This window comes from Tamandua tetradactyla, chromosome 19 (genome assembly GCF_023851605.1).
Source record: "Tamandua tetradactyla isolate mTamTet1 chromosome 19, mTamTet1.pri, whole genome shotgun sequence".
Classification (NCBI taxonomy): Eukaryota; Metazoa; Chordata; class Mammalia; order Pilosa; family Myrmecophagidae; genus Tamandua; species Tamandua tetradactyla.
In genome coordinates, this window is record NC_135345.1 from 39032911 (window position 1) to 39048605 (window position 15695).

The window sequence follows — 15695 nt, forward strand, 5'->3', positions numbered from 1 at the left end:
AAGAGAGAAATGAGACAAAATAAAGTGGCAGTGGCTGAGAGATTTCAAACAAAGTCAAAAGGTTATGCTGGAGGTTATTCTCATGCATTATATAGATATCCCTTTTTAGTTTATGGGGTATTGGAGTTGCTAGAGGGAAGCACCTGAAACTGAAGAGCTGTGCTCCAGTAGCCTTGATTCTTGAAGACGATTGTATAATGATATAGCTTTTACAACATGACTGTGTGATTGTAAAAAACTGTGTGTCTAATGCTCCTTCTATCTAGGATACAGACAGATGGGTAAAAAGTATGGATAAAAAATAAACAAACAATAAGGGGAACAAAGGTTAAAATAAATTGAGAAGGTTGAAATACTAGTGCCCAATGAGAAGGAGGGGTGGGTGGTATGGTATGAATGAGTTTTTTTCTTTTTTATTTCTTTTGTTGGAGTGATGCAAATGTTCAAAACAGTCATCATGGTGATGAATACACAACTATGTGATGATACTGTGAGCCACTGATTGCACACCATGTATGGAATGTTTGTATGGTAAGAATGTTTATATGCTTGTAAGTTAAGTTTTTACAATAATAAATATTTTTTTAAAGTGGCTAAATGGGAAATTGTGTGTTATCCACACACAAATATATAATAATTTTTTTTTAAAGTGCACTTTTAAAACATATGTATGTGATCATTCACCACTAATCTGTGATCCTTCAAGGCTCAAACTTTTCAGTTAGAGGATTATCTTGTACCAGGATCTACTGAACATGCCATGGCTTCATAACTGTGTATTGGGGCTACTGGAAATGTGACACTCAGATCCTGTAATGATACTGCTTATGTAGGTTCACATTCTGGCAGGTATAGATTAGTGAGAAGAAAACAATGTGCTTGGTGTTTGTAGTACTTTAAATCTTGCTGTAAATTGTGTGTTATCTTAGGAGTTAATATCTTACTATGTTAATAAAGGCTCTATGTTTATTATAAAGCACAATAGATTCATATTAACCCAGGCTTTTCCTTTCCTGTACAGTCTTGTTAAGCCTGTATTTTTCAGAGTATGACTAATACCATCTACTTTGGCATTAGTGTAAATATCAGTAAAAAGGGCAGATATCTTGGGCCACACCCCAGATCTACTAACTCAGAACAGAAGAGGGTAGAGCCCAGGACTCTGCTTTCTTACAACATGCCCAGTAGATTTCAATGCACATAGAGGAGCTTAAGCCAAGAGATCAAACCAAGTATTAATGTTTGTTAATTGATAATAACAAGAATTAAATTCACTTCTAAAGGGTAAACCCTGCAAACACTATGAAGTTAGCTAAAGTCACTAAAATATATTGAAGAAATGGCAGAATCATTCAAGGACTAAATTAATTAAAATGACAATAATTCGGCGGGCCGCGGTGGCTCAGCGGGCAAGAGTGCTTGCCTGCCATGCCGGAGGACCCCGGTTCGATTCCCGGCCCCAGCCCATGTAAAAAAACAAACAAACAAACAAAATATAATAAAAACAAGAAAATGTTTAAAGATGTTTCCCTTTCTTCCTCCCTTCCTTCCTTCTCTCTGTCTTTCCTTCCCTTCCTCCCTCTCAAAAAATAAAAAAAAAAAAAAAAAAAAAAAAAAAAAAAAAAAATGACAATAATTCAAACTGAACCATAAAACTTTTGAATTACAGAATTATATTTTATTTCAAAATATTTAGGAACTAGAATTCAGCTAATCTTCAGAATCTATTTTAATGACCAGATGGATGACCATAAATGCTGAGGGCCTACTCTGTACAAGGTGCACCTAAAGGCAGAGCAAAAGGTGAGAAGACAAAATTTGTGCCTGTTTCAGCAAGGAAGTTTAAACAATCCGCTGTACCCCAAGGCAAAAAAAGATCTGTGGCATAAGAAAAGTAGAAGCCACCATCAATCTCATGTAGGGAAAGGACAACTTTCATGGAACGAGGCGGTTTCCCCAAAGGAGCTTTGAAGGACAGATCGGTTTCAAAGAGCAAAGTGAGGGGAAAGCACTTCAGAGTGAAACACACGAGTATGCAGGACATGCTCTGGGGAACAGCAGGTGCACGTGTGTATCCGGAGGTCTCCGGGAATTAGGTGAGCATGTGGAGAGAGTAGGAGGAGGAGAGGTGTCGTCTCTGTACAGGGAACTGCTTTAGCTACGGAAGAGGACAAGAATGTAACCATGTGGGACAATAATGTTTGGAGGACAAAAGGGGGAAAAAGGAGGCCACAGAAATGGAGAAGTATTAGGAAAACACTATAGTTAGGAAAGAGTTGCAAGGAGAGCTGGTCAATCATATAAAAATGCTTGGAAAGGTTGAAATGGTGAAACCCCAACCCACCCTTCTAAACAGATTTCTGGATAACTGAGACCACAAATTGGGAGAGAAAAAAAAACCAAATACCCATTTTTCAGCAAACAAGGAAACATATAAATAATGAGTCCCATGTATGTAAAATTTACAAAACAATGCCCCCCCCAAAAAAAGGGGGAAATATACACCATAATCTTGCTCCACAACTTCTCTAATTAAACAAAAACAAACTGGATCTCTAATGAAAAAAAAATACTGGCTTTTCTCATGTAATAGATAGTAGATGCTCTGTGCCTATATATACAGCACCACTGGCATTTGTAGACTGTAAGGCGTATGACTCCCAGGGATGTAAATCTCCCTGGCAATGTGCAACAGAAAATCTGGGATAAGCTGGGGCCCAGAATCAAGGGATTAAGAAAGACTTCTTGACCAAAAGGGGGAAGAGAGAAATGAGACAAAATAAAGTTTCAGTGGCTGAGAGATTTTAAACAGAGTCAAGAGGGTATCCTGGAAGTTATTTTTATGCATTATATATATATATCCCTTTTTAATTTATAGTATATTGGAGTGGCTAGATGGACGTAACTGAAACTGTTTAGCTGTGTTCCAGTAGCCTTGATTCTTGAAGATGATTGTATAAACTATATAGCTTCTACAATGTGACTGTGTGATTGTGAAAACCTTGTGTCTGATGCTTCTTTTATCTAGGGTATGGACAGTAGAGTAAAAATATGGATAAAACATAAACAAATAATGGGGGACAAAGGGTAAAATAAATTAGATAGATGAAAATACTAGTGGTCAATGAGAGGGAAGATAAGGGGTATGGGATGTATGCGTTTTTTCTATTTCTTTTTCTGGAGTGACACAAATGTTCTAAAGAATGATCATGGTGATGGACACACAATTCTGGGATGATATTGTAAGCCACTGATTTTACACCGTGTATGGAACGTTTGTGTGCTGAGATTTATCAATAAAAATGTTTTAAAAAAAGAGTAAGGCATAATTCATTTAATTAATCCCCCATTGATAATATTTAAAATTGATTCTAGTTATGTGCTACTATAAACAAAGTTGAAATGAGTAATTTTGAGCATATCTTTATCTGAATGACATCAAATGATTATAATCATTTGGGTAAAGAATATATATTTAAATTTTTGACATTTCTGAACTGCCACTGCAGAAGTCTATACTTATGCAGTTTCCTCCCTGGGTGGGTGATAATCCCAACCACCCCCCACCCTCTTTGACACTGGGTAATACCCAGCATGGCATATGAACCAGTATTCCTGGGATGGGGTTGGTTTACATATTTTTAACCAAAGTAATTATTCATGGTACCCCATTTACTTTCAAAAGAGACACATTGTAGATGTAAGTTATATAGTCATGCTAGTGTGAACATGCCTATTTGCCAGCAGTAAAATAAAAATATGATCTCATTTTATCTTGTATTTATTTGATTATTAGTAAAATTGGGCATATTTTATGTAGGATAACCATTTCTTCTTTCATAATTCACCATATTACAACCCCTTTTGCAAGAGAGGGGGTTTAGTAGTTAAAATCTTAACTTCCTTGTATTAACATTGAGAAACTATTAATATATGTGGTTCCATTCAGGAAAAATTAAAATATTACAGTTTTTCGTTAGATTGGAAATAGCTTTTCAAATCAACATGAGGGAAATGTATATCCCTACAAATTACATACCCTTCCTTACTGAATAATGCCAATGAGAAATGCTGCACTTCTTACACAATGTGGAAGTAGTTTTGAGTCTTCCAATATTAGATTTGGATCTTACTGGGAAGTCCAAAGGTTGGTATTTACTGGGTTATTTTCTCACAGCAGCGTATAAACGTGTTCATGTATTTAGCAACAATGGATTTCCCAAATGACAATAACAAAACTCTTGTGATTTACCTTCCCTTGGTGAAATTCACAGTACTTTATTCCAAGGAAATACAATACACATCAAAATTATCCTGTGCCCAGAAAAATAAGGATTTGACTGGAAATCATTTAAATAGATTTTAGCATTTTCTTACAAGTCTCAACACACCTATGCTTTACTACCTACACTAAGCCACAGGTAGAATAACTTCTTATTCTGAATAGCACCATCTGTTCTAATAAAAGAAAATCGAACAAGTCAGACATTGTCTTTCTATTGGCTTGTAAGTTAAATGGCCTTAACTAAGCCCCTACCTGAGTATCACATAAATAATATTGCTGATACCTTAAAGGTCATGTCTGTCTCTCTGAGCCTCAGAAGAATTAAGAAGTATCAAAAACACTGTCTACCTCCACTGGAGTATAAGCACCTTGAGTGCAGGAATTTAATCCTCTTTTGAACGTTCAGCAACTAAACTAGTACTTAGCACATAATTAGAACTCGTTATTGTAAGTATTCATTATTATCACATACAGACAAGAATCTAAGCATTTTGAATACCTTCTAAGGTAGGGGTATCATTTTCCCCACTTCACTTAGTCCCAAAGACGTTAAGTGATTTATCTCAAGTCTCAGAATAAGTAAGGGATGGAACTAGGATTAGAACTCAGGCAGGCTCACTGTTAACCACCGAACCATACTGAATGCGTTGACTAATTTCCCTAGCATAGTGACACGATAGCCTTAAAAACTGAGTAAGATTATACTGATTTGTACGCTAATTAAATGTCACCATTATTAAAAACATGTATATACCAAAATATTAATTGTTATTTATTAAGTATTTAAATAGGGCTCGTCTAATATCCTATGGTAATAATAACATCTAATGTTTCCTAGGGATCAGTAAGTGCCAAAGAACAACTGATCTTGTTGCCTGATGGACAGGCATCATCATCATCATTATTATTATAATCATCATCATCATCACCCTCTCCACTTTCCAGATGGAGAAACAGAGGCATCAGAGACTAAGTAACTTGTCCAGGATTATTATACAGTTAAGAAGTGACAGACCAAGACTTGAACACAAGTAATATGATTCCAGAAGCTCTACTGTAAAGCCACCACAGTAATTACTTCCTTACTTATTTATACAAAATAAATACTACTATTATTTAAGATATTAAAAGCTTGCAGATATCAAAGACTCAAGTAATAAATTAAGAAAAGTTTAAATGCTGGTTATAATTAGGAATTCCATCTTTTCCCTAATTATAGGCAAAAAAAATGCCTCCAAAAGCATTTCATTTTCTGCCTCCTTCGAGCCTCCTCAGGTTATTTAGGTCTTGTAGAATCTCCATGAGTTCCCCAAAGCTGCAGAATTTCCCTGGTGTAAAGGGCAGATGATGCCATAGCCCCTATTTTGTAAGTCAAAAAGGGCTGTCAGGGCCAAACATGGAAAGGAGATAAGCTCTTTGAGGTCAGGCAGATGAGCTTTTGGTCAACAACAGGAATGGGTCTGCAGCAACCCCCTGGCCTGGGCAGTTATAGACTGGGAGGAGATGGCTTGCTTTTACAGCATTTCAAAACAAAACAAAATAATTACCTCTGGTCCTTCATGCTATCTAAATTCTGAGAATACTGACAAATACTTCTCAGCATTTACTGTGCAAATGGCAAGGCTATGGAAGAATGAATTAGAAAGAACAACAATGTCAATGACAAAGGAGTATGTTTTTAAGTCCATCAAAACATACTTTTAAGTCCCAGATTATATTCATAAATGTCTTCAAGTTACTCCCATCAGCAAAGGACAAACAGGGCATATAACTTTTGAAATGTGCCCAGCATTTACACTTCTCATGGCTCAATCGATGTAGGAGATTAAGCATTCATTCTTCTTGCAGGCACCACAGAACCAAAAAGTCATCAACTTTAATAAAAAGCAAGCTACAAACAAATATTTATGCTCTCATCTCTGGAAAGGACAAAAGGGGGATGTACATATATACTTATGCTTGATTTATGCTTGTATAAGCATCCATACACGTGGAATCATCCTGAAAGAATACAGAAGGGGGAGTAGGTGAATAAAGACCATTTTTTTTAACTTACTTTTTACTCTGCAGACTTAAATACTGTTTAAATATTTTATTGCGTGCATGTCTTATTTCTCAATTAAAACATAACCTTCAATTTCAAACACGTAGCATTCAATGCCTTGGAAACAGTAGAGACTGAACTATAAGGAAGCCTGAACCCAGGCTCTGCCATTAACCATCAGGATGATCTTGAACAATATACAGAACCTTGTAGCTCAGCTCCGTCTCCCGGCTTTAAAACAAGGGGACCAAGGTGCAGATACTACTGTACTGTAAGAACAGATATAAGCTCTGTAACAACGCAACCTTTGCATTTCCATCATACACACTTCTGTATCCCCAATTCCTGGCAAAGGGCCTGGAACATAGTAGGAGCTCAGTAGATAGTTTTGTTTTGTTTTTTAAGATTAAAATATACCTAAATTGAATTGAACTACCACAGCGCCTTTGAAAGCCAAAGACTAAGATCTTTGTTTATCTATAAGAAAACAGATCTGATCCAGGCAAAGCTTTAGAAGCCAAATTACATCAGATGGTCCCCATCAGAAACCACTAGGCCACGGTAAAAGCTGATAATGTTGAAATGATCACATCTGTGAGCTACTGGGCTGAGTTGAATATGGATTTTTTCCCCTTGTTAGGGAAAGCAAACCTCCTCCCTACTCTACAGCCAGTGAGCTTGTTAGCACCATATGGTGGATCTCTTCCCATCCAAGCCCTCCACCACCTAGCCCTGGGATCTGGGGAAAATCACTTGGAACCCCTATGAGCTTATTTCTTCAGCAGTATAATGGGGATATGAGCAATCAAAACTCACAGGACTGCTTTTAAATTTTTGTCCCTCATTCAGCTTTTCTCTTCACTCTGGTCAGTTCTACTTGCCTTTTCTTAGCCCAGTCACTGAACAGTCCCAGACAACCTCCTTCTATTTCCACATTTAAGACGGAACTCAGCAGGATCTGGCTTCCACATAAGAGCAACCCAAGCATCAAAGTGCTACCGTTGGCTTTTAGAAATGGGTTCAGCAATGGTAACTCAAGGTAGGTGGCCTTATCGACAACTGTTATAGACGCAGTTTCTTTTTATAAATGTATTTGCTATTGTTCCTCTAATGTCAATGAATCGGAGATCCCTCTGTTTTGTTTCTTTTTTTTAAATATGTATTTTGCCCTGGATAAAATTTAAGTTATGGAAAGAAAATAAAAAGTGCTACCTGAACCTTCCCACCATCACCTCTTTCACAGAAATTTAACAGAAGAGGTCCACAGAGAACTACAAATAAAGCAGCACAACCTTTCATGGGAGGCCCCCAAAGTCAGTCCCTATTCCATTACTTGTCACAGAGCTCAGAAGAAACCAGGGAAGGGTTTTACAAGTGAGTATAACTGCTGAATCATTATATTGATATTTCTTTTAGTCTTCAGTATCTTAAAGCAGCTAGAAGTAAAAACCTAAAATTGTGGCATTACAACCCATATCAAACTCTGAAATCTGTTCTATAACTAATTGTTCTGATGTACTTTGAAATGTATTGCTTTTCTTGTACATAGGTTATTTTTCACAAAAAAAGAAAAAAAAATCGACTGTGATGATAAACACACAGCTATATGATGATATTGTAAACCACTGATCACACACTTTGGATGATTATATGGTATGGGAATGTATACTATATATCAATAAAAAAGAAAAAAGAAGCCAGGAAAGTGTGCTTCTCCTCATTGTTAGGAAGAAACTGAGGTGTCCAAAGGTCAGGAGAACCAACTTGGTATTGGCTAGGGGGGCGCAGGATCAAGTGATCCCATAAGCAGGTCTCATCAGGAAGACGACTTTCCCCAAAGCAGAGACCAGCACAGTGGAGGAAGGTCAGTGCAGATAACCTATTGGTTTTTATTTGACCTGCCCTCTGATTTTTAGAATGAGAAGAATCTGAGTCAGAAATTTTGATTGCCTTTTTACTAATTCAGAATCTATCCCAAGTAAGACAACAACTGTTCTGTCTAAGGTGCCCTCAACACAAATAAGAAATCAGTGCAGGTAGAGAAGGAAATCCTTCAGGAGCTTGCCAAATACTGTCTATTTCGGAGGTGTCTGAAGAGTCCAATGCTGGAACATTCTTAAGAAGTAAAAAGGGATTTAATGGTACCTAAAATTGAGGCCTGAGAAATGGGCTAATAAATAACTAAGACCATCGAGAATGGCAAGAATAGCACTTGTAACAGTGAATATGTATATGGACTAACTCTGTGCCAAGGACTGATTTGAGAACTATACATACATTATTTCACTTAAGTCTCTAGCAGCTGCCCCACTTTAAAGACGAAGGACGTGAGGCTTGGAAGAGTTAAAAAACTTGCCCAAAACCATCGGAAATTAAGTGCTACAGGTAAAATTAAACCTAAGCAGTCTGAAACCCAGCTTTTAATCACTAAACTTAATAAAGTAAAAATTCATCAAAGACACTCAATAATAAAACAATTTAGAATACACAAGGAAATGCTTAGTAATGTGAATTTTTAATTTGATAAGAAATAATATGTTAATGTCCCAAATTAAGGCTTTCAATAAGATTCCATCATAAAATGGAAAAAGGAGTGCATACTTCAGAAATGTGTGATACAGAATGCTTACAACTGTATCATTTTTGAAAAGTGAAAGACTAGTGAAAATGAAGACAAGGCAATGGCATTTGGAGGCTGAAAGCAATTCAATTTATTTAACTTTGAAGAACAAAAGCTTATTCTTCTAAGAATAAATCAAAACACATGTTCTGTGGAAAAAGGAACCATTTTAACTGCACTGCCAAAATAAATCAGGCAGAGGGCAATTTATAGCTAGCCACAAAAAAAGACCTCAAGCCAAAGAAGCAGAGAGAGAAGGACAAGGGGGAGGAGAGGCAAAAAAAAAAAAACAATAGATTGTGTTTTTTAAAGACAGAAAGAAAGAGAGGGAGAGAAAAACCCAGCCACAGTCCTAATAACATTCTATTTAGAATACTAGATCTAGTTTCTGGTAACAACCACCTTAATTAAAAACACAAAACAAAACAAAAAACCTAAACAATGAGGGAATATGCATTTACATCTGAATAACTGAATCTATTCCATAGTTGAACAAGGCATTCCACTGAGTAGCTTGGCTAAAAATACAAATTTGAACAAAAATAACTTGCAGGAACCAAAACAATTCTTAAGTCTTATATATGAGATTTTATATTAGACACACAATTCGCCTGTCCTACTTCATAATCTACCTTCTAGAGGTAATAATCAGTCCAGAACCAGAGAAAAATTTCAGGATTTCTCTAGTTGGATAATCAAGTTATGTTGTTAATAACTTAAACATACTCTCTATTTTAGGATGAGAAACTAGCCAAGGAAATTTTTAATAAACATGTAAATTTCTAATAAGTTAAGGAATGTTCTCTTCCCTCCTCTTCCAGCATTGATTCTCAATTTGGATAATCAGACATCATCATCCAGCAAGTCCCAACCCACCTTAGATCACAGAATCTGTTTTTTTCTGGGTGCAGGTGCATAGTAAGGCCGTGGAGGTTACCTGGGTTTGCCTCTCAACTCCATCATATTCCTGCTACTAACTCTACACAAGCTGCTAAAACTCTGCTTGAGTCCTTCATCTGCTAAATGGAGCACTAAATAGTATCCCAACTATAACTGTTGCAAGGATGAAATGAGTTCACACGTGGAAAGTACCTTTCAAAGGGTACCATGTACATAGTAAATACTCAATAAAAGGTACATACTATAATTAAATTACTTTATGGATCATGAGGATTCATGATAAAAGTCTCTCTACTTTTATGTTTAAGTTTCAAAATTAATTACAGCAAGTTGAAGGCTCAGAAAATACATTCCCTTTCTAAGGCTACATTGCTGATTTGGATGGGTCAACACAATATAACTACCTCTACTGAGAGCCAGCTATGCACCAGACACTCTTGGCACTTGCCTTAAGTCACCAAATTTAATGCCTTCATCTCACATTTAAGGAAATCAGTTGAAAGGGTAGTTAAGTACAATTTCCAAGTGAGAAAGCTCACATTTGAATTTGTGTCTTCTGTTCAAATCCAAATGCTCTTTTACAAAATCCTGCTGGGTGACAGTGTTGTTTGCAGAGAACATCAAATTGTAAACCATTTAGAAGTGGCCCGGACTTCAGATGATAGGATTAAATTCCTATAGTCTGTTACAGGTACAACTTGGGCCATGAAAACCACCTGAATAATCCTAATTCTTTTAACTTTTCTGGGCAGCAGTGGCCAAAATCGGCAAGGCTCTATCTAATTCAGACTCAGTCTGCCAAGATCACCTTGTGGTTTCTGCCTGAGAGTGAGCCAAGTCTTCTTACACAGTCTGCTCAGTCTCTAAACATCCTGCCAGGATGATGACTCAAACCCAGACCAATGTTATAAGCCATGCTTTCTTTGCAGCTAAACTGCCTGGGCCTTTCTCACCTTAAGTTTAGTATAGATAGATGCTTCTCTTCCCAGACAGGTAAGTCCTTAAAACAGAATGCTTCTTCAATTTACCAAAGTCACTCAGCATTCCAATTCTAAGATCCAAGGTATCATCTTCCCTGTCCAATAGAACTTTCTGCGATAACAGAAATGTTCTCTCTCTGTATAGCCCAATATGGTAACCACTAACTCTAACTAGTGGCTAAAACTCCACTGGAGCTGGAGTTTTTAGATCAGACTCAATTATGAGTCTTCGTGCAGGCTTTTAACAAACAATAGGAAACATGAAAGGGATAAATGCTACTCAAGCCAGAACAGAAAAAGAATAAGATGAAAGCTAAACCATATCAAATAATCACAGGGCCTTTCTTTTCTTTTAAGAAGATATTTTCTAAAACTAAAATCGCCAAACCAAGAAGCATTCACTTTTGCTTATAAATTGCTTCAAAATATTTAGTGGAAAGAATAATATTCTTACTGGAGAATCTTAGAACCGTGGCACATCAAAGAAACTAGTTTTCCCTTCTCAACGAAAAGGGGGCAGAGTGAAATGAGACAAAATAAAGTGTCAATGGCTGAGAGATTCCAAACAGAGTCGAGAGGTTATCCTGGAGGTTATTCTTACGCATTAAGTAGATATCACCATGTTATTCAAGATGTAATGGTGAGGCTGGAGGGAACTGCCTGAAAATGTAGAGCTGTGTTCCAGTAGCCACGTTTCTTGAAGATGGTTGTATAATGACATAGCTTTCACAATGTGACTGTGTGATTGTGAAAACCTTGTGTCTGATGCTCCTTTTATCTACCTTATCAACAGATAAGTAAAGCATATGGAATAAAGATGAATAATAGGGGAACAAATGTTGAAATAAATTTAGATTGAAATGCTGGTGATCGATGAGGGGGAGGGGTGGGGGTATGTTATAAATGAATTTTTTTCTGTTTGCTTTTTATTTCTTTTTCTGAATAGATGCAAACGTTCCAAGAAATGATCAGGATGATGAATATGCAACTATGTGATGATATTGTGAATTACTGATTATATGTGTAGAACGGAATGATCAACAGTTAAGAATGTTTGCATTTGTTTGCTGTTTTTTGGTATTTTTTAAAAAATTTTTTTAATTAATAAAAAAAAAAGAGAAACTAGTTTCCTAATCAATAAAGGAAACTTCAGCACTGGTTTTTTTGGTTCCAGTCTTTTTCAAATCTCTGTGTACCCAGAAATGACGACATTTCATTCGGACTGCACAGTCCAAATTTCCTAAGAAAAAGGTTTAAAAACCTATGGTGATTTCACATTTGAAAAGCTGGATTTCTGCCTTCTTTTGAGTAAGACTATCTAGCTTTCCATCTTGTGGGAATACAAACCCAATAGGTACAAAATGTGATTTCTAATTTGCCACAATCCCCACCACTCCACATTGCCTCATATGTAATCCTCAATCCTCATTATCAGGTAGGCCAAGCCACTGCAGATGCATGAATTTGTGGCCTCTTTTCAAGCAACTCTGAACAAACAAGTAATAACATTCAGTTTACTATAATCCAACCACTTCTGAGATAGGCTTCTCACTTTCCTGCCAAATGTCATTCCCATCCTACCACAGACCCAGGCAGGCTCTCACTACCTTCCAACCCCATTGTCAACTCACCTGCTACTCTGTGCCACTTTGTTCTCTCTTCACAGGTGTCATAGGCACTTCCCCATTGATGCTGTCAGTCCCACTAACAGACATTAAACTTCTCCGCTCCTTCTGATTTGATTTGTGTTCCACTTTTGTAACTCTAAATCTGAAGGGGTAAAGAGGATATTGGTTACTTTGTTCTGTTTTGTTTTTAACTATTTATCTTGAAAACCTTTTAAATTTACAGGACAATTGCAAAAAATAATACAAGTACCACACAGAGAATTCCAACACAGCCAGATTCCCAGATCCTCCAATTTTAACATTTTTTGCTACATCATTCTATTTATCAACCTATTTTCTGAACATTTGAGTATAAGTTGTGTATATCATGGTCCCTGAACACTTAATGCTTCCATGTGCATTTCCGAACAATGAGGATACTCACTTAAATAACAACCTACAGTAGTTAGGTACAGGCATCAACTTGGCCAGGTAACAGTGCCCACTTGTCCTGTTGCTGTGGACTTAAACCGTCAGCATGGGACTCATGTGACTTTCATCTATGGCTAATTACATCTGTGGTTGGCTACAGGGAGTGTCTTCCCCAATCAGTGAGGCTTAAAAAAGAGAGGAGCTCAGAGTCAGCTCAGGCCCAGATGTTTGGGGATGTAGAAAGGAATCGCCCCAAGAAAGTCATTTGAACCCAGAAGCTGTAAGGGAAGGCCAGCAGGCATTGCCATGTGCCTTTCCATGTGACAGAAAAAGCCAGAAGAAAGCTAGCTGCCTTTCCTCTGAAGAACTGTAAATTTGTAACGAAATAAATCCATCTTATAAAAGCCAGTCCAGGAAGGGCCATGGTGGCTTAGCAGGCAAAGTTCTCGCCTGCCATGCCGGAGACCCAGGTTTGATTCTTGGTGCCTGCCCATGCAAAAACAAACCAAACAAACAACAAAAAAAGACAGTCCATTTCTGGTGTATTGCATTCTGGCAGCCTTAACAAACTAAATTACCACCTGAATAAGCATAGTCATCAAGTTCAAAAAAATTAACATTGATAGGAAACTTCAATCTATATTCCACTTCTTTTATGTATTCCAGTATTCTCCTCCCTTGCTAGAGGAGATCCCATCCAGGATCATGTATTGCATTTAATTGTCATTGTCTCTTATGATGCCCTTTCTTTTATTTTTAGTTGTGGGAACAAAAATACAGCATAAACTTTCCCATTTCAACCATTTCCAAATATACCATTCTATGGGATTAATCACACTCACAGTACCCTCCCCATCATCCATTAATAAAGCTTTCCCACCTCCTCAAACAGAAACCCTATACCCGTTATACACGAACTCCCCATTCTCTCTGTCCTACCCTACCTCTCACACCTTGTACTTTCATTTCTGCCTCTAAGACTTTGTATATTTTCCAATATTCCCTTTATACTTATCATGGGGCTTAAACTTAACTTCCTAAATTTTTAATTATCTTGTTTGATAATCTAATTTAACTTCAAAGGTACACACAAACTATTTTTCCTATATCCTTGTATGCCCTGCTTTTATATATTTCTCATCACAAATCACAAGTTTACACATTTTGAGTCCCAAACCACTGATTTATCATTACATGTTATACATTCACCTTTTAGAGCCCATAGGAAGCAAAAATGGAGCTACAAACCAAAAATACAATAGTACTGGCATTTATATTCACCCACGTCATTACCCTCACAGGAGATCTTTACTTCTTCATGTAGCTTCAATCTATTATCTATTATCCTTTCCTTTCTCCCTGAAGAACTCCCTCTGTCATTTCTTGTAAAGCCAATCTAGTGGTGATGAACTCCCTTAGCTTTCTGTTTATCTGGGAATGTCTTAATTTCTCCCTCATCTTTGAAAGATAGTTTTGCCAGATATAGAATTCTTGGTTGGCAATTTTTTGCTCTCAGCACTTTAAATGTATCATCCCACTGCCTCTTTACATCCATAATTTCCAGTAAGAAATTAGCACTTACTCTTTTTGAGACTCACTTGTATATGACATGTTGCTTCTCTCTTGCAGCTACCATAATTCTCTCTTTATCTTTGGGATTTTTGACAGTGTGCTGGTTGGAAATTGTTGTGTACCCCAGAGAAGCCATGCTCTTAAAGCTTGATTCAATACTGTTGGGTGGTGGTCTAGTTTGCTAGCTGCCAGAATGCAATATACCAGAAACAGAATGGTTTTTAAAAAGGGGAATTTAATAAGTTTCTAATTTACAGTTCTAAGGCCTAGAAAATGTCCCAATTAAAACAAGTCTATAGATATGTCCTATCAAAGTCATCCAGGGAAAGATACCTTCATTTAAGAAGGCCAGTGAAGTTCAGGGTTTCTCTCTCAACCCTGAGAAGGAAGGGCACGTGGTGAGTACAGAGTTTCTCTCTCATCTGGAAAGGCACATGGTGAACACAGTCAGGGTTCCTCTTTCCTCTCTCATCTGGAAGGGCACATGGCGAACGCAGTGTTATCTGCTAACTTCTCTCCTGGCTTCCGATTTCATGAAGCTCCCAGGAAGGCATTTTCCTTCTTCATCTCCAAAGACTGCTGGCTCATGGACTCTGCTTCTCATGGCTCTGTCATTCTGCTCTGCTCTCTCCAAATCTCTTTCGTTTTTCAAAATGTTTCCTCTTTTATAGGACTCCAAAACTTATTGAGACCCACCCAAATGGGTGGAGACATGTGGTCACCTAATCCAGTTTAACAACCACTCTTGATTAAATCACACCTGCAGGGAGATGATCTGATTACAGTTTCAAACATACAGTACTGAATAGGGATTATTCTGCATTTATGAAATGGGATTTAGATTCAAACATGGCTTTTCTAGGGGACATACATCCTTTCAAACCAGCAAAGGTGGGATCTTTTTAATGAGTTGTTTCCATGGAGATGTGATGTACCCAATTGTGGGTGGGACCTTTTGATACGGTGGTTTCCATGGAGATGTCTCTACCCATTCAAGGTGGGTCACTTACTGGAGTCCTTTAGGAGGAAAATATTTTGAAAAAAGCTTTAGAACTGACACAGACAGACACCTTTGGAGGTGCAGAAGGAAAATGTCCCCAAGGAATCCTTCTGAAATGAGAAGCATGAAGAGAAAGCTGGCAGACTTTGCCATGTGCCTTCCCAGCTAACAAAAAAACCCTGCATCATCAGTCCTTTTCTGAGTCAAGGTATCATTCTCTGGATATACCTCGGACATTTTTATGACCTAAGAACT

The 15695-nt window shown here is 37.3% G+C and overlaps 1 protein-coding gene across 1 annotated transcript in view; it reads right to left on the bottom strand.

The window, feature by feature from the left end:
- Positions 1 to 15695, bottom strand: part of RELL1 (RELT like 1) — a 73356-nt gene that overhangs the window by 6660 nt on the left and 51001 nt on the right. The window contains exon 6 of the mRNA XM_077136584.1: positions 12461 to 12599. Within this exon, the coding sequence (XP_076992699.1) occupies positions 12464 to 12599 (136 nt within the window). The 3' untranslated portion in view covers positions 12461 to 12463. The remainder of the gene's footprint in view (positions 1 to 12460; positions 12600 to 15695) is intronic.